The sequence below is a fragment of the Pristiophorus japonicus genome, chromosome X (assembly GCF_044704955.1).
Source record: "Pristiophorus japonicus isolate sPriJap1 chromosome X, sPriJap1.hap1, whole genome shotgun sequence".
Taxonomy (NCBI): Eukaryota; Metazoa; Chordata; class Chondrichthyes; family Pristiophoridae; genus Pristiophorus; species Pristiophorus japonicus.
The window spans coordinates 38,940,870-38,955,180 of record NC_092010.1 but is presented as its reverse complement, the minus strand read 5'-3'; the positions used below and the strand labels follow the sequence as shown (position 1 = coordinate 38,955,180).

At 46.3% G+C, this 14,311-nt stretch overlaps 1 protein-coding gene across 4 annotated transcripts in view; it reads right to left on the bottom strand.

Annotated features, from left to right (window-relative positions):
• The window catches only part of LOC139241014 (glutaminase liver isoform, mitochondrial-like), a 62,287-nt gene that overhangs the window by 30,021 nt on the left and 17,955 nt on the right, over window positions 1-14,311 (bottom strand). For all 4 annotated transcript variants that reach the window (XR_011588769.1, XM_070869707.1, XM_070869709.1 and 1 more), the window contains exons 3-5: window positions 13,232-13,353; window positions 4,286-4,415; window positions 3,680-3,759 (exon numbers count right to left, since the gene is read on the bottom strand). Coding sequence is in view for 3 of the 4 variants with exons in the window: in XM_070869707.1 (XP_070725808.1) it covers window positions 3,680-3,759; window positions 4,286-4,415; window positions 13,232-13,353 (332 nt within the window). In the remaining variant the exon portion in view is untranslated. The remainder of the gene's footprint in view (window positions 1-3,679; window positions 3,760-4,285; window positions 4,416-13,231; window positions 13,354-14,311) is intronic.

Genomic DNA, 14,311 nt, shown 5'->3' with positions numbered 1-14,311 from the left:
GGGCGAGCCCGATTGTGCGGATGGGTCAGTCAGGATATGTGACGATTACAAGGCCACCATCAATCGGGTGTCACTCCAAGACCAGTACCTGCTACCGAGAGCGGAGGACCTCTTTGCAACGCTATCCGGTGGCAAACATTTTTCAAAATTGGACCTGACCTCAGCTTACATGACCCAGGAGCTGGCGAGTGAGTCGAAGAAGCTGACCACCATCACGACACACAAGGGGTTGTTTGAGTACAACAGATGTCCGTTCGGGATTCGCTCGGCCGCCGCGATCTTCCAACGAAATATGGAAAGCCTCCTCAAGTCGATTCCAGGGACGGTGGTTTTTCAGGACGACATCCTCATTACGGGTTACGATACTGAAGAGCACCTCCACAACCTGGAGGAGGTGCTACGCAGACTGGACCGGGTAGGTCTGCGACTGAAAAAGGCGAAGTGCGTCTTCCTAGCTCCAGAGGTAGAATTCCTGGGGATGAGGGTAGCAGCAGACGGGATCAGCCCTACTGCATCCAAGACGGAAGCGATCCAGAGAGCACCCAGACCCCGTAACACGACGGAGCTGCGTTCGTTCCTGGGGCTCCTGAACTATTTTGGTAACTTTCTTCCCAAATGGAGCACGCTGCTAGAGCCGCTACACGTGCTCCTACGCAAAGGTCGCGAATGGGTCTGGGGGGACAGCCAGGAAAGGGCTTTTAATAGAGCACGCAATTTGTTATGTTGCAACAATCTGTTAACGCTATATGACTCATGTAAGAAACTTGTGTTAACGTGCGATGCGTCGTCCTATGGTCTCGGGTGTGTGTTGCAGCATGTCAATGCCAAGGGTCAGTTACAGCCGGTAGCTTATGCCTCCAGGAGTCTGTCCCAGGCAGAAAGGGGCTACGGGATGGTAGAAAAGGAGGCGTTCGCATGTGTATATGCGGTAAAGAAAATGCACCAGTACCTGTTTGGCATGAAATTTGAGCTGGAGACAGATCACAAACCCCTAACGTCCCTTTTGGCCGACAAGGCCATAAATGCAAATGCATCGGCCCGCATACAGAGGTGGGCACTCACGTTAGCTGCCTATGACTACACAATTCGGCACAGACCGGGCACCGAAAACTGCGCCGATGCACTCAGCAGGCTCCCACTAGCCACCACTGAGGGGGCTACCGAGCATGGTGCAGAGATGGTCATGGCTGTTGAAGTTTTCGGAAGCGAAGGCTCACCAGTGACAGCCCGTCAGATTAAAGTCTGGACAAATAGAGACCCGCTATTTTCTCTAGTCAAGAAATGTGTCCTGAATGGGGACTGGGCAGCCACGTACAGGGCATGCCCTGAGAAATTTAAACCATTTCACAGGCGCAAGGATGAACTCTCGATTCAGGCCGATTGCCTACTGTGGGGAAACCGCGTAGTCATGCCCAAGATGGGCAGAGAGGTGTTCATCAGAGAACTCCACAATGGGCACCCGGGCATTGTCACGATGAAGGCAATTGCCAGGTCACACGTTTGGTGGCCAGGGATAGACGCAGATCTGGAACTTTGTGTTCGCAGGTGCAACACGTGTGCCCAGCTGGGCCATGCGCCCAGGGAAGCCCCCCTTAGCCCCTGGCCATGGCCCGCCAAGCCTTGGTCACGCATCCATGTGGACTACGCAGGTCCTTTCATGGGGAAAATGTTTTTGGTTGTAGTAGACGCCTACTCCAAATGGATCGAGTGTGACATTTTAAATTCAAGCACATCCTCTGCCACGGTAGAAAGTCTACGGGCAATGTTCACCGCCCACGATCTACCGGACATCTTGGTCAGCGACAATGGCCCGTGCTTTACAAACACTGAATTCCAGGAATTCATGGCAGGCAATGGAATTAACCATGTTAGAACGGCACCGTTCAAGCCGGCCTCAAACGGCCAGGCAGAACGATCAGTGCAAATAATCAAACAGGGGATGCTCAGATTCCAACGGGGTTCCCTACAAACCCGCTTATCACCCCTCCTGTTGGCCTATAGATCCTGACCACGCTCGCTCACAGGGGTTCCACCCGCAGAGCTATTAATGAAAAGGACGCTCAAAACCCGATTATCCCTTATACACCCCACCATGAAAGAAATTGTCAAGAGCAGGCGCCAGTCACAATATCACTACCATGACAGGAATGCGAGGGCGCGATGTATTGATGTAAATGATCCTGTTTTTGTCCTCAACTACGCTGCAGGGCCCAAATGGCTCGCAGGCACTGTGGTTGCCAAAGAGGGAAATAGGATTCTGGTAGTTAAACTTGCCAATGGACAAATCTGCTGCAAAGATGTGGATCAAACAAAAAGGAGGTTCAGCAACCCCATAGAAGCAGAGGAAGAACACGATATAGAGTTCACTCCACCACAGGTGACCGAACACCAGAACCAAAGGGAGGAGAGCCCAGTCACTGTGGGCAGTCCGGACAGGCCTGAGGCACTGCAAACAGCAGACACTCAGGCCAGCGCCCAACAACCGGAGCCCCAACTCAGGCGCTCTACAAGGGAGCGTAAACCACCAGAGAGACTCAACCTGTGATCCCAGTGAGACTTTGGGGGGGGGAGGTGATGTCATGTATTCAACCAGCATTGTAACCTGTGTATAAACTGACCTGGGTTGTACACCGTGAGAACACTGACCACTAGTTGGGAGACACTCATAACCTGGACCTTCAGGTATAAAAGGGGAAGCTCCACCCACCCTCATCACTTGAATGCTCAGGAATAAAGGACAGGTCACAGACTGACCTCTCAAGCATGGGCCTCGTGTGCATTTATACTGTGTAGTAAGGACGTATCAGAGCTAAGGTCACACTTATTCATTGCATACAGTACTCAGTTGTATCACTTTATTATGAGCATAACAGCTAGGACACCGGGGATAACTCCCCTGCTCTTCCTCGAAATAGTACCATGGGATCGTTACGTCCACCCGAGAGAGCAGACGGTGCCTCGGTTTAACGTCTCATCTGAAAGATGGCACCTCTGACAGTGCAGCACTCCCTCAGTACTGCACTGGAGTGTCAGCCTAGATTTTGTGTGCTCAAATCTCTGGAGTGGGACTTGAACCCACAACCTTCTGACTCCGAGGCGAGGGTGCTGCCCACTGAGCCACAGCTGAGACTGAAGTCATTTTGTATAGCCGAAACGTGATTTTGTGCATCAATTAAACAGCTTTGTACTACTTTTGGGCATCAACAGTGGTTCAAAAAGAAGGCCCTCCTTCGCCTTCTCAGAGGCAATTAGGGATTGGCAATAAATGCTGGCCTTGCTAGCAAGGCCCACATTGTGAAAATTGATTTTTTTTTAAAAAACACACAATAATGATCAATGCACCAGTGTGTTCATACGCAGCACAGGAAAATTTAAATGGACTATACCATCAACAATTCAGCTCCCCATGTAGTGTCCACAAAATTCTCAAGTAGCTCTCCTGTAATCCATTGTGGCGTTGATATTTCAGAGGTCTGAATAGAGAGGCTATCCCTCAGTCAAAATTTGCTTCTCTGAAAACAGATCTCCCTCCTTTTTCCCATTCCCGAGGGGATACAAAATGAAGACTTGCTATTTAGGGATAAGTTTTCCCAGTATGTAGGATTCCCCAGCTATCCCAGGACTGTCACGTTTGCAGTGCGATGACCCACAGTTTGTACAAGATGAGTTTAAAGCTTACCTCTGTCCATCCACGGTACACAGAGAAACTCCCCACAGATCCGGGCTGAACTTGGCCAGTTGTGGGATGTAGTCTGCAACCTGTGAACGATAAAATTTATTTTAAGCTTGGATATGAGAGACTTTAAACAACGCATTTATACCGCACCTTTAATGGAGAAGCACGTCTCAAGGCGCTAAACAGAGCAGTATGGAAAACAGACACTGAGCCAAAGACTCAGAGGTAGGTTTTAAGAATGGTCGTAAACGAGGAGAGGGAGGTAGAGCGGTTTAGGGAGGGAATTCCAGAGCTTGGGGCCTAGTTGGTTGAAGGCATGGTTGCCAGTGGCACAAAAGGCCAGAGTCAGAGAAATGGAGAGTTCAAGAGTGTAATTAATAACCTGAAGCCAAATCCTCAGGTGGGAAGCACTTGGCCTTCACTCAACACATCCAAGCTTGGAGCCTCACCATGTAGGAAAGTCACCTGACGCCAGGGTCAAGTGAGGTGCCGGCTGACATCGGCCCCATTTGACATCATTCTGCTCAGTCAATCTTCCCCCGCCTCCAATCTCAAAGGGACTCCACAATTACCCACAGCACACTGTAAATCCATCCTTTCACTTCTTACCTTGCCAGTGGTCTTCTTTCTCGCGTTATCGTAAAGCCGGTTGATGTGTGAGGAAAAAACTTCAAAGTCGGGAATGACAAATTTTTTCCTGAACGCCTGGGTCAGCAGCACAATGTTACTCCCAAAAAACCTTAACCAGAAAGGTACAAAATAAAAGCGATCAGCTCAGCTTCAGCAATATGGCGGAGATTCACATTTCAAATTCAGAGCCAGTGCAAGCAGTAACCACTTCACACCAATGCCACGGGTAGTGTAAAAGCACCTCAAAATGAGATCCCCATCTTTACTCTATAAATGCTGTCAAATGCAAGTTACATTCTGATTCATCTATAGTAAAGGTGCAATAGTGAATCATAACTACCTTTAATAGATGCACTCCACCCTGCACCGATCTCCAGTAGCCTCAATAAACCCCTGAACTCTTCTACTTATTTGCTTCAATGACCAAAATCGTGCTTGTTGAAATCAAAGAACAAACCGGAACAGCTCTAAACCATGTAGAACTCCCAACGTGGTTTTAGTCAATTAATTTAGCGTATGATTACGTAACTCCAGGGTTGGTGCAGTGAGTGGAGAATGTTGCTCCTGAGATGTGTCCCGGTTAATTATTTTTCTAACCACCCATTTAAAAAAAAAAAATCTGGTTTTAAACACCTCCAATGTGAACCACACTTAATTCCTGTTTGTCCTGAATGAGATGCAAAAGCAGTGACTTCAGCCAACGGCAAGCCCCTCAGGGTGTGTGAGTTCAGTCACTCAAGTAAGGTTAACGCCAACTCTGGCTGGGTGTATTCCTTGCGGTCTCATCACATGACCTCCTGCTCCCACTATTGGTTCATCCTCCAGACACACTGCCTTCCCATGGCCAATTGAGAAGGGAACAGACAGACTCTTACCCAATTGGATTAATCTTGACTGTTCGTGAAATGGCCTCTCTCGTTCCCCCCCCCCTCCAATATATTTCTAACTAATAACTGAAAGTGTTCAAAGAAAACAAAACACTTTTTTTCATGCCCCTATGATTTTTCTCCCGAGTTGCTCGCAGCAGTGTCCTGAAAATGAATCTTCAATTCCTGGAGGCTCCAGGATAATGTTGGGAGCGTTGGAAACCCTACACGCCAGTCAACCATCTGTTCAGAGAACAAGTTCTACCCCCAATTATCTTTTAGTATTTTCCTGAGCTTTTTTTGTAAGGGGGAAAAAATTGTACTGACCTCCGGAGTAAAAATAACCAGGTATATTTAGAAGAACTAAAGTACTGTATATAATTGATCATAAAGCAAATGTGGAGGGTAATGCGTTCATAAGTGAATCCTCTTATGAGCCATTTTTATTTGTTGGTGAATTCTATTTGCTCTTACAAGAAGCTGGCTCTCCTTCAAAATTGGATTTGATTCCAATTATGACATACCACGAGATGAGTAAATATAAACGCAGCCCTTTAAATACCAGCACAGTGTGGCAGGATGGTTTATGACCTAACAGCAGTAGGCCCCAGGCAATGCAGGGTCAGGGCTGTCTATGCTTTGCCTGCCATTTTAACATGCAGTATTCTTATGCAACATTTGAGGGATGTTGCACCAGATTATTCTATGACCCTATATGAGCTCACCTAAACACATTCCAGTTTGTGCATGTGTCAGGACATTGTGGTTAAGGCCGGCAGACGTTCCCTCTGCCAGATACCCGACCACAGAGATGCCAGAAAGACTCGGTCCCTTATTCCACAGAACGGTTTTAACCATCTCACATCACAAGCCGAGCAGCTTTATGAGGAGAAAGACAGAGGAAAAGAGGGAGCAAAGAAAAATAATAAATCGCACCAAGCAGTGAACATGGGCGAGAAGATATACAAAAAGGTAGGTTACATTTAGGGTGGTTTTATTGAACCAGATCACCACATCAAAACAATTTGAAAGTCCTTTCCAAAAAACTAGTATTGGCAATGAGAAGTGCATCCCAGTGCTATGGCAGGGCCTGATTGGAGAGGCCCAAACATGGAGTTGGGAAGCGACAACATGTTCAAAGGAATGGAGAGGAAAGACCGAGGTTTTAAGGGCGGGATATTTTGAGGAAGATGTTGATGTCGGCAGAGTTGAAAGGAGGTGGACAGTACCCGAGGAGAGAGAACCATTTACAATATCAGCTAGCATGGGGGCCAGGAAGGGAAGTTGGGTGGTGAGCAGTTTAGTGGGAACAGGATCGAGGGAGCAGGAGGTGCGTTTCATGGATAAGATTTATTTTTTCTTATTCATTCACGGGATGTGAACATCACCGGTAAGGCCAACATTTATTGCCCATCCCTAATTGCCCGAGAAGGTGGTGGTGAGCCCTCTTCTTGAATACAACGGAGTGGATTCAGCGGGCAGGTAAGAGTCAACCACATTGCTGTGGGTCTGGAGTCACATATAGGCCAGACTGGGTAAGGATGACAGATTTCCTTCCCTGGAGGACATTAGTGAACCAGATGGCTTTTCACAACAATCTGGTAGTTTCATGGTCACCATTACTGATACTAGTTTTTTTATTCCAGATTTATTAAATTAACTGAATTGAAATTCCTCAGCTGCCATGGTGGGATTTGAACTTGTATATAACGAGCATGGTGGATAGAGGTGTACCGATGGATGTGGTGTATTTGGATTTCCAAAAGGCATTCGATAAGGTGCCACATAAAAGGTTACTGCAGAAGATGAAGGTACGCGGAGTTAGAGGAAATATATTAGCATGGATAGAGAATTGGCTAACTAACAGAAAGCAGAGAGTGGGGATAAATGGGTCCTTTTCAGGTTGGCAATCGGCAGTTAGTGGTGTGGCCACAGGGATCAGTGCTGGGACCACAACTGTTTACAATATACATAGATGGAAGAGGGGACAGAGTGTAGTGTAACAAAATTTGCAGATGACACAAAGATTAGTGGGAAAGCGGGTTGTGTAGAGGACACAGAGAGGCTGCAAAGAGATTTAGATAGGTTAAGCGAATGGGCTAAGGTTTGGCAGATGGAATACAATGTCGGAAAGTGTGAGGTCATCCACCTTGGGAAAAAAAAACAGTAAAAAAGGGAATATTATTTGAATGGGGAGAAATTACAACTTGCTGCGGTGCAGAGGGACCTGGGGGTCCTTGTGCATGAATCCCAAAGAGTTAGTTTGCAGGTGCAGCAGGTAATCAGGAACGTGAATGGAATGTTGGCCTTCATTGCAAGAGGGATGGAGTACAAAAGCAGGGAGGTCCTGCTGCAACTGTACAGGGTATTGGTGAGGCCACACCTGGAGTACTGTGTGCAATTTTGGTCACCTTACTTAAGGAAGGATATACTAGCTTTGGAGGGGATACAGAGACGATTCACTCGGCTGATTCCGGAGATGAGGGGGTTACCTTATAATGATAGATTGAGTAGACTGGGAGTTTACTCGTTGGTGTTCAGAAGGATGAGGGGTGATCTTATAGAAACATTTAAAATAATGAAAGGGATAGACAAGATAGAGGCAGAGAGGTTGTTTCCACTGGTCGGGGAGACTAGAACTAGGGGGCACAGCCTCAAAATACGGGGGAGCCAATTTAAAGCCGAGTTGAGAAGGAATTTCTTCTCCCAGAGGGTTGTGAATCTGTGGCATTCTCTGCCCAAGGAAGCAGTTGAGGTTAGCTCATTGAATGTATTCAAATCACAGATAGATTTTTAACCAATAAGGGAATTAAGGGTTACGGGGAGCAGGCGGGTAAGTGGAGCGGAGTCCACGGCCAGATCAGCCATGATCTTGTTGAATGGCGGAGCAGGCTCGAGGGGCTAGATGGCCTGCTCCTGTTCCATGTTCTTATGTTCTTATGTATCTCCGGATCATTGGTCCAGGCCTCTGGATTACTGGTCCAGTAACATAACAATGAGATGGGCTCGGAGAGGACGTGAGAGAAGATAGGAGAGAAACTAAAGAAAGATGAAAGATGATGCAATCAAACAAAGAAGAGCATTTGGGTTGGATTCAGATCCAGGTCCCAGAGGTGAAAGGGCTTAATCCAGTGTCATTACAGTGAGCGAACGTTGGCCATCCTTACCAAACTAGTGCAACAAAAGAATTGAAAAGTTGAGTACCCAGCGTGTAATGAGCAAAAAGAATGCAAATCCTTGCTCTGCATACCAACATCTGGCCAAAGACTGACCCATCAGGCACGTTATCCAAGTATGTCTTTTCCAGACTGGAGACATAATGAGATGCCACAAGGCTGCTTTGGAACAGACATGATGGGAACATGTCTGTGCAAAATGTTTAAATAACTCATTTTTTTTTTTTTTTAATTCTCTTTCCCTCCCCCCTTCCTGAAGGAGCTGTGTAGTGTTGTGATACTAGTTTCATGGCTTACATATGCCTTTCAGTATCTCTCCCAAGTGGCCATTTTGTGTGTATGAGCCTGGACAATGAGTGTCAGCAGGTTATTCTAACATGGGAGGATCACAGCCAATGTACACACAATCACTTTCTATTGAGGATATTAGATCGTGATCAGGAGCAGAAGTGGCTGCTTTCCTCTCCTGCTCTAGGGCCCGGAGGTCATGGCTGAGACCAACTAATTTGGCTGAGACCTGGGACCTTTCTAGTCTTTGATTCAGTTATGCACTGGATAGTGACAAAGCCACAAAGAGGTTTCAGGGACTGTAGTTTACATTGACAGTATTTCCTTTCCCGCCCGATGACATTCCCCTTTAACTGGCATAACATACCCATTCTTCCCTGACCCAAGTCACACTTGTGTTGAGCTGGCCAGTAGCAGTGTTGATGAGAGTCTTATGACCTTATGCAATCTAATATAATTGTATCTGCAGTCTTCTCCCATTAAATGAGATGCAGACTAGCTCATATAACTGTCCTACAACGACGGGCCAGTAAGCCCAGAAACCCCTACCTATCCTCCCTGACATTTGCAGCCATTTGTTGGCTCTTACTTAAAATTTCTAAAAGTGTCCACACCTAAAACTACAGAGCCAAACAGTTCTCAAAAAGCTTCTGTCTGCTTTCGCTGGGGTTAGCTGTGCTTTTAGTTAATGTCATATTTCTTCTGAAAATCAGTTGTGTCCTTGAATTTTTATTTTCTGTTTTCTTTCCCTCCCAGAGTACCTCAGGCCACTGTTCCTTTAGTAAAGTTAGAAGGTTCAAAAATATTAAATTTGTTGAATTTATATCACACAGTCTATATGAAAAAAGGGGAGTAACGTCTCTTTGGAAATAAAATGGAAGGTTTAATGGATCTCAACCTGGCCAGAGGTCAGCAGTGCAGATTTTTAATTGTTGGTCTATGCTGACCTAACCCAAGACTAGTGCAGGACCATGAACAATTGTTTCAGTGTAAGTGGCTATGTTTTGAAATCCACCCATAGTATAACATGGTATGAGAAAGCATGAAAGAATGTTGGCAAGTAAAATCAGAGAAAACCCAAAGATGTTTTATAAATACATTAAGAACAAGAGGATACCTAGAGAATGAGTGGGGCCTATTAGAGACCATAAAAGAAATGTGTGTGTGGAGGTGGATGACGTGGGTAGGATTCTTAATGAATACTTTGCATCCGTTTTTATAAGAGAGCGGCAATGCAGACTTTGCAATGAGGGAGGAGGAGTGTGAGATATTAGACGAGCTAAACATAGCGAGAGAGGAAGTAGTAAGGGGCTTAGCAGCTTTGAATGTGATTGAAATGTATCCCAGGCTGTTGAGGCAAAAGAGGAAATAGCAGAGGCTCTGACCATCATTTTCCAATCCTCTCTGGCTACAGGTGCGGTGCCAGAGGACTGCTAATGTGGTACCTTTGTTTAAAAAGGGAGAAAAAGGATAGACCGAATAATTACAGGCCAGTCAGCCTAACCTTGGTGGTATGAAAATTATTGGAAAAAATCCTGAGGGACAGGATAAATCTTCATTTGGAAAAACATGGATTAATCAAGGACAGTCAGCAAAGTTACTGCACAAGATAAAAGTTCACGGAGTTGGGGGCAATATATTAGCATGGATAGAGGATTGGCTAACTAACAGAGAGTCAGGATAAATGGATCTTTTTCCCGGTTGGAAAACAGTAACTAGTGGGGTGCAGCAGGGATCGGTGCTGGGGCCTCAACTATTTACAATCTATATTAATGACTTGGATGAAGGGACCCAAGTGTAATGTAGCCAAGTTTGCTGATCATACAAAGATGGGTGGGAGAGCAAATTATGACACAAAAAAAATCTGCAAAGGGATATAGACAGGCTAAGTGAGTATGCAAAAATTTGGCAGATGGAGAAAAGCAAATTACTATTTAAATGGAGAAAAATTGCAAAGTGCTGCAGTACAGAGGGACCTGGGGGTCCTTGTGCATGAAACACAAAAAGTTAGTATGCAGGTACAGCAAGTGATCAGGAAGGCCAATGGAATGTCGGCCTTTATTGCAAGGGGGATGGAGTATAAAAGCAGGGAAGTCCTGCTACAACTGTACAGGGTAGTGGTGAGGCCACACCTAGAGTACCCTCGAAATGAGGATGACTTGCTTCCACGCCGAACAGGGATGAGTTCACAGGTGTTTCAATGAAGGACCTAATATTGCAGATCCCGAACTACATCTTGAAGGGTGGAAGATGCCTGTGCGTGGATTTAAAAAAAATAAAATAAACGTGTGGTGACCGTTGCACACCAGCCACCACACGGGCTCGTCAGAGCTAGGTCTTGGTCCAGTGGCAAGGATTAACCAGGACGACTGGAGACCAGCTCTGCTGCACGGACCTAGGGCACACACATCACAGTGTGGGCTGGCCCGTGCTGCCCCTGGGCCCTCGCCTCTTCTGGGCCCCGATCACATCCCTCTACGAACGCTTGCCGCTCTTGCTGTACCTGTTGCCCTCTTGCAGCAGCATGCACTGCTCCCTGAAGTGGTATGCAGCCGCACACAGCTCCCTCCAGTGGCCCCGGCCTGCTGATGGTCTTGCAGGCCGGGACCGCACCGGGCCGCTGCACGCTGTTCCCTCTAATGGAAGGATATACTTGCATTGGAGGCAGTTCAGAGAAAGTACACTAGGTTGATTCTGGAGATGAGGTAATTGACTTATGGAAGATAGGTTGGGCCTGAACTCATTGGAGTTCAGGTGATCTTATCGAAACAGAAAAGATAATGAGGGGTCTCGTCAAGGTGGGTGCAGAGAGGATATTTCCACTCATAGGGGAGACTAGAACTAGGGGACATATTCTCAGAATAAGGGGTTGCCCATTTAAAACTGAGATGAGGAGGAATTTCTTCTCTGATGGTTGTAAATCTGTGGAATTCTCTGCCCCAGAGAGCTGTGGAGGCTGGGTCATTGAATATATTTAAGGCGGAGATAGACAGATTTTTGTGCGATAAGGGAATAAAGGGTAATGGGGAGCGGGCAGGGAAGTGGAGCTGAGTCCATGATCAGATCAGCTGTGATCTTATTAAATGGCAGAGCAGGATCCTATTTCTTATGTTCTTATGTCAAGGGAAGGTCATGTTTGACTAACTTGATTGAATTTTGAGGAGGTAACCAGGAGGGTTGATGAGGGCAGTGTGTATGATGTAGTGTATATGGATTTTAGCAAAGCTTTCGATAAGGTCCCACATGGCAGACTGGTCACAAAAGTAATAATCCATGGGATCCAGGGCAAAGTGGCAAGTTGGATCCAAAATTGGCTCGGAGGCAGGAAGCAAAAGGTAATGGTCGATGCGTGTTTTTGTGACTGGAAGGAGGTTTCCAGTGGGGTTCTGCAGGGCTCAGTACTGTGGTGCAGGCTCGAAGGGCAGAATGGCCTACTCCTGCACCTATTTTCTATGTCCCTTGCTTTTTGTGATATATATCAATGACTTGGTCTTAAATGTTGGGGGTATGATTAAGAAGTTTGCAGATAACACTAAAATAGGCTGTGTGGTTGATAATGAAGAAGAAAGCTGCGGACTGCAGGAAGATATCAATGTACTGGTCAGTTGGGCAGAACAGTGGCAAATGGAATTCAATCCAGATAAGTGTGAGGTAATGCATTTGGGGAGGTCTAACAAGGCAAGGGAATACACATTAAATGGTAAGACACTGAAAAGTGTAGAGGAACAAAGGGACCTTGGGGTGCAGGTCCACAGATCCCTGAAGGTAGCAGGCCAGGTAGATAAGGTGGTTAAGGCGGCATATGGAATACTTGCCTTTATAAATCGAGGCATAGAATACAAGAGCAAGGAGACTATGCTTGAACTGTATAAAACACTGGTTAGGCTGCAGCTGGAGTACTGTGTGCAGTTCTGGTCACCACATTACAGGAAAGATGTGAATGCACTGGAAAGGGTGCAGAGGAGATTTACAAGAATGTTGCCTGGACTGGAGAATTTTGGCTATGAGGAAAGATTGGAGATGCTGGGTCTGTTTTCTTTGGAACAGAGGAGGCGGAGGGGAGACCTGACTGAGGTGTATAAAATGATGAGGGGCCTGGATAGAGTGGATAGGAAGGACCCGTTTCCCTTGGTGGAGGGGTCAACAACCAGGGGGCATAGAATTAAAGTAATTGGGGGGAGGTTGAGAGGCGATACGAGGGGAAATTTCTTTACCCAGGAGGGTGGTGGGGGTCTGAAACTCACTGAAAGGGTGGTAGAGGCAGAAACCCTCACCACATTTAAAATATATTTGGATGTGCATTTAAAGGTCTGTAACCTACAGGGCTACGGACCCAGAGCTGGAAAGTGGGATTAGGCTGGGTAGTTCTTTCTCGGCCGGCGCGGACACGATGGGCCAAAATGGCCTCCTTCCGTGCTGTAAATTTCGATGATAACCCGGGCAGCTCTAAGAATTCAAGACCCATCAACTCCCAGAACTGTTAACTGATTACAACTCCACAGCTCAGCTTTAACCAACGTAAGAATGAATGTCAAGAGGAGAGGGGGGAGCTTTGTTTTTGAAATTAAGGAATGTGAAAGAATGATAGTGAGTACTTTCTGAAAAGATGTCTGTCCAGTGTGACTCCACTTGAGGAACTCTGTACTGTCTGACGCAGGAGGTCCATGCAGTATTTCAGCCGGGGGTCAGAGGTCAGGAGTCCTGTTGATTTCAATGCCTGTATTTTTTAAAAAAGGCACAAGAGAGAAGAGATTGGAATCAAATGACATGAAAGGCAGCGAGGTAACTGGAAATAAACATAGGTGGCCACACATTTTGAAATTAGTGCTATTTCTTCAATGAAGAAAACATGGATGTGGCAGAACTACAAAAGGAGACAAAAATAAGAACATTTTACTTAATTTTAGTTTTTGAAACTTTCGGAAAAAAGTTCTTTCTTTCCCCCTCACCAGTTTTCTCTCTGCCTGCCCTCTTTTTTTCCTTCTCCTGAAGGCACTGACTCTGCTGGGGTATCATTCTGCTGGGGGCCAGCCAGCCTCTGGCATCTCACCCCAGGCGACCATCCTTCAAGGTGAGAGTCTGGACATTTGAGTGGTGGTGGGCTATTCAATTGTGGTGGACATTGCAGCAAACTAATCCTCACACCAGATTCCCATACACGCACACTTCTAGCAGAAGTCACTGGATAGTGATCAGAAGCAGGGACCCTGGCTGATTCTTTCCCTCTCCTTCCCCAACGCAAGGTTGCCTAGAGCAATTGCTGTGTCCCTTCTGCCACCCAGCAGAAATCAGCTATCTTAGCACAAGAAAAAGGGGTTTCTTTTTTAATTGTAAGAAATATGCATTGACATGGATTATGGAACGAGCTGAGATAAGAGACCAAAAAAAACAAGAACTGGGTGCTACACGGCACTAGTAAACTGCAGTGTAAAAACACAGTCACATTCAATTCAAATTTGTGTTTGTAGTGAATCATTCACAAACAGATATGGAGGTAGTCAGTCTGCTCCCCTAATGCTGAGTCAATGACCACATTCCCTGTTGTCGTATTGAGCCATACAGACCAGGTTCAATCCCTGGTCTGTACTGAGTTTATATCAGTAGTAGGGTTGCTACATGTGTTTTCCAAGTGCCCAGTGTCAGCTGTGGCTGAGTGGGTAGCACTCTCACCTCTA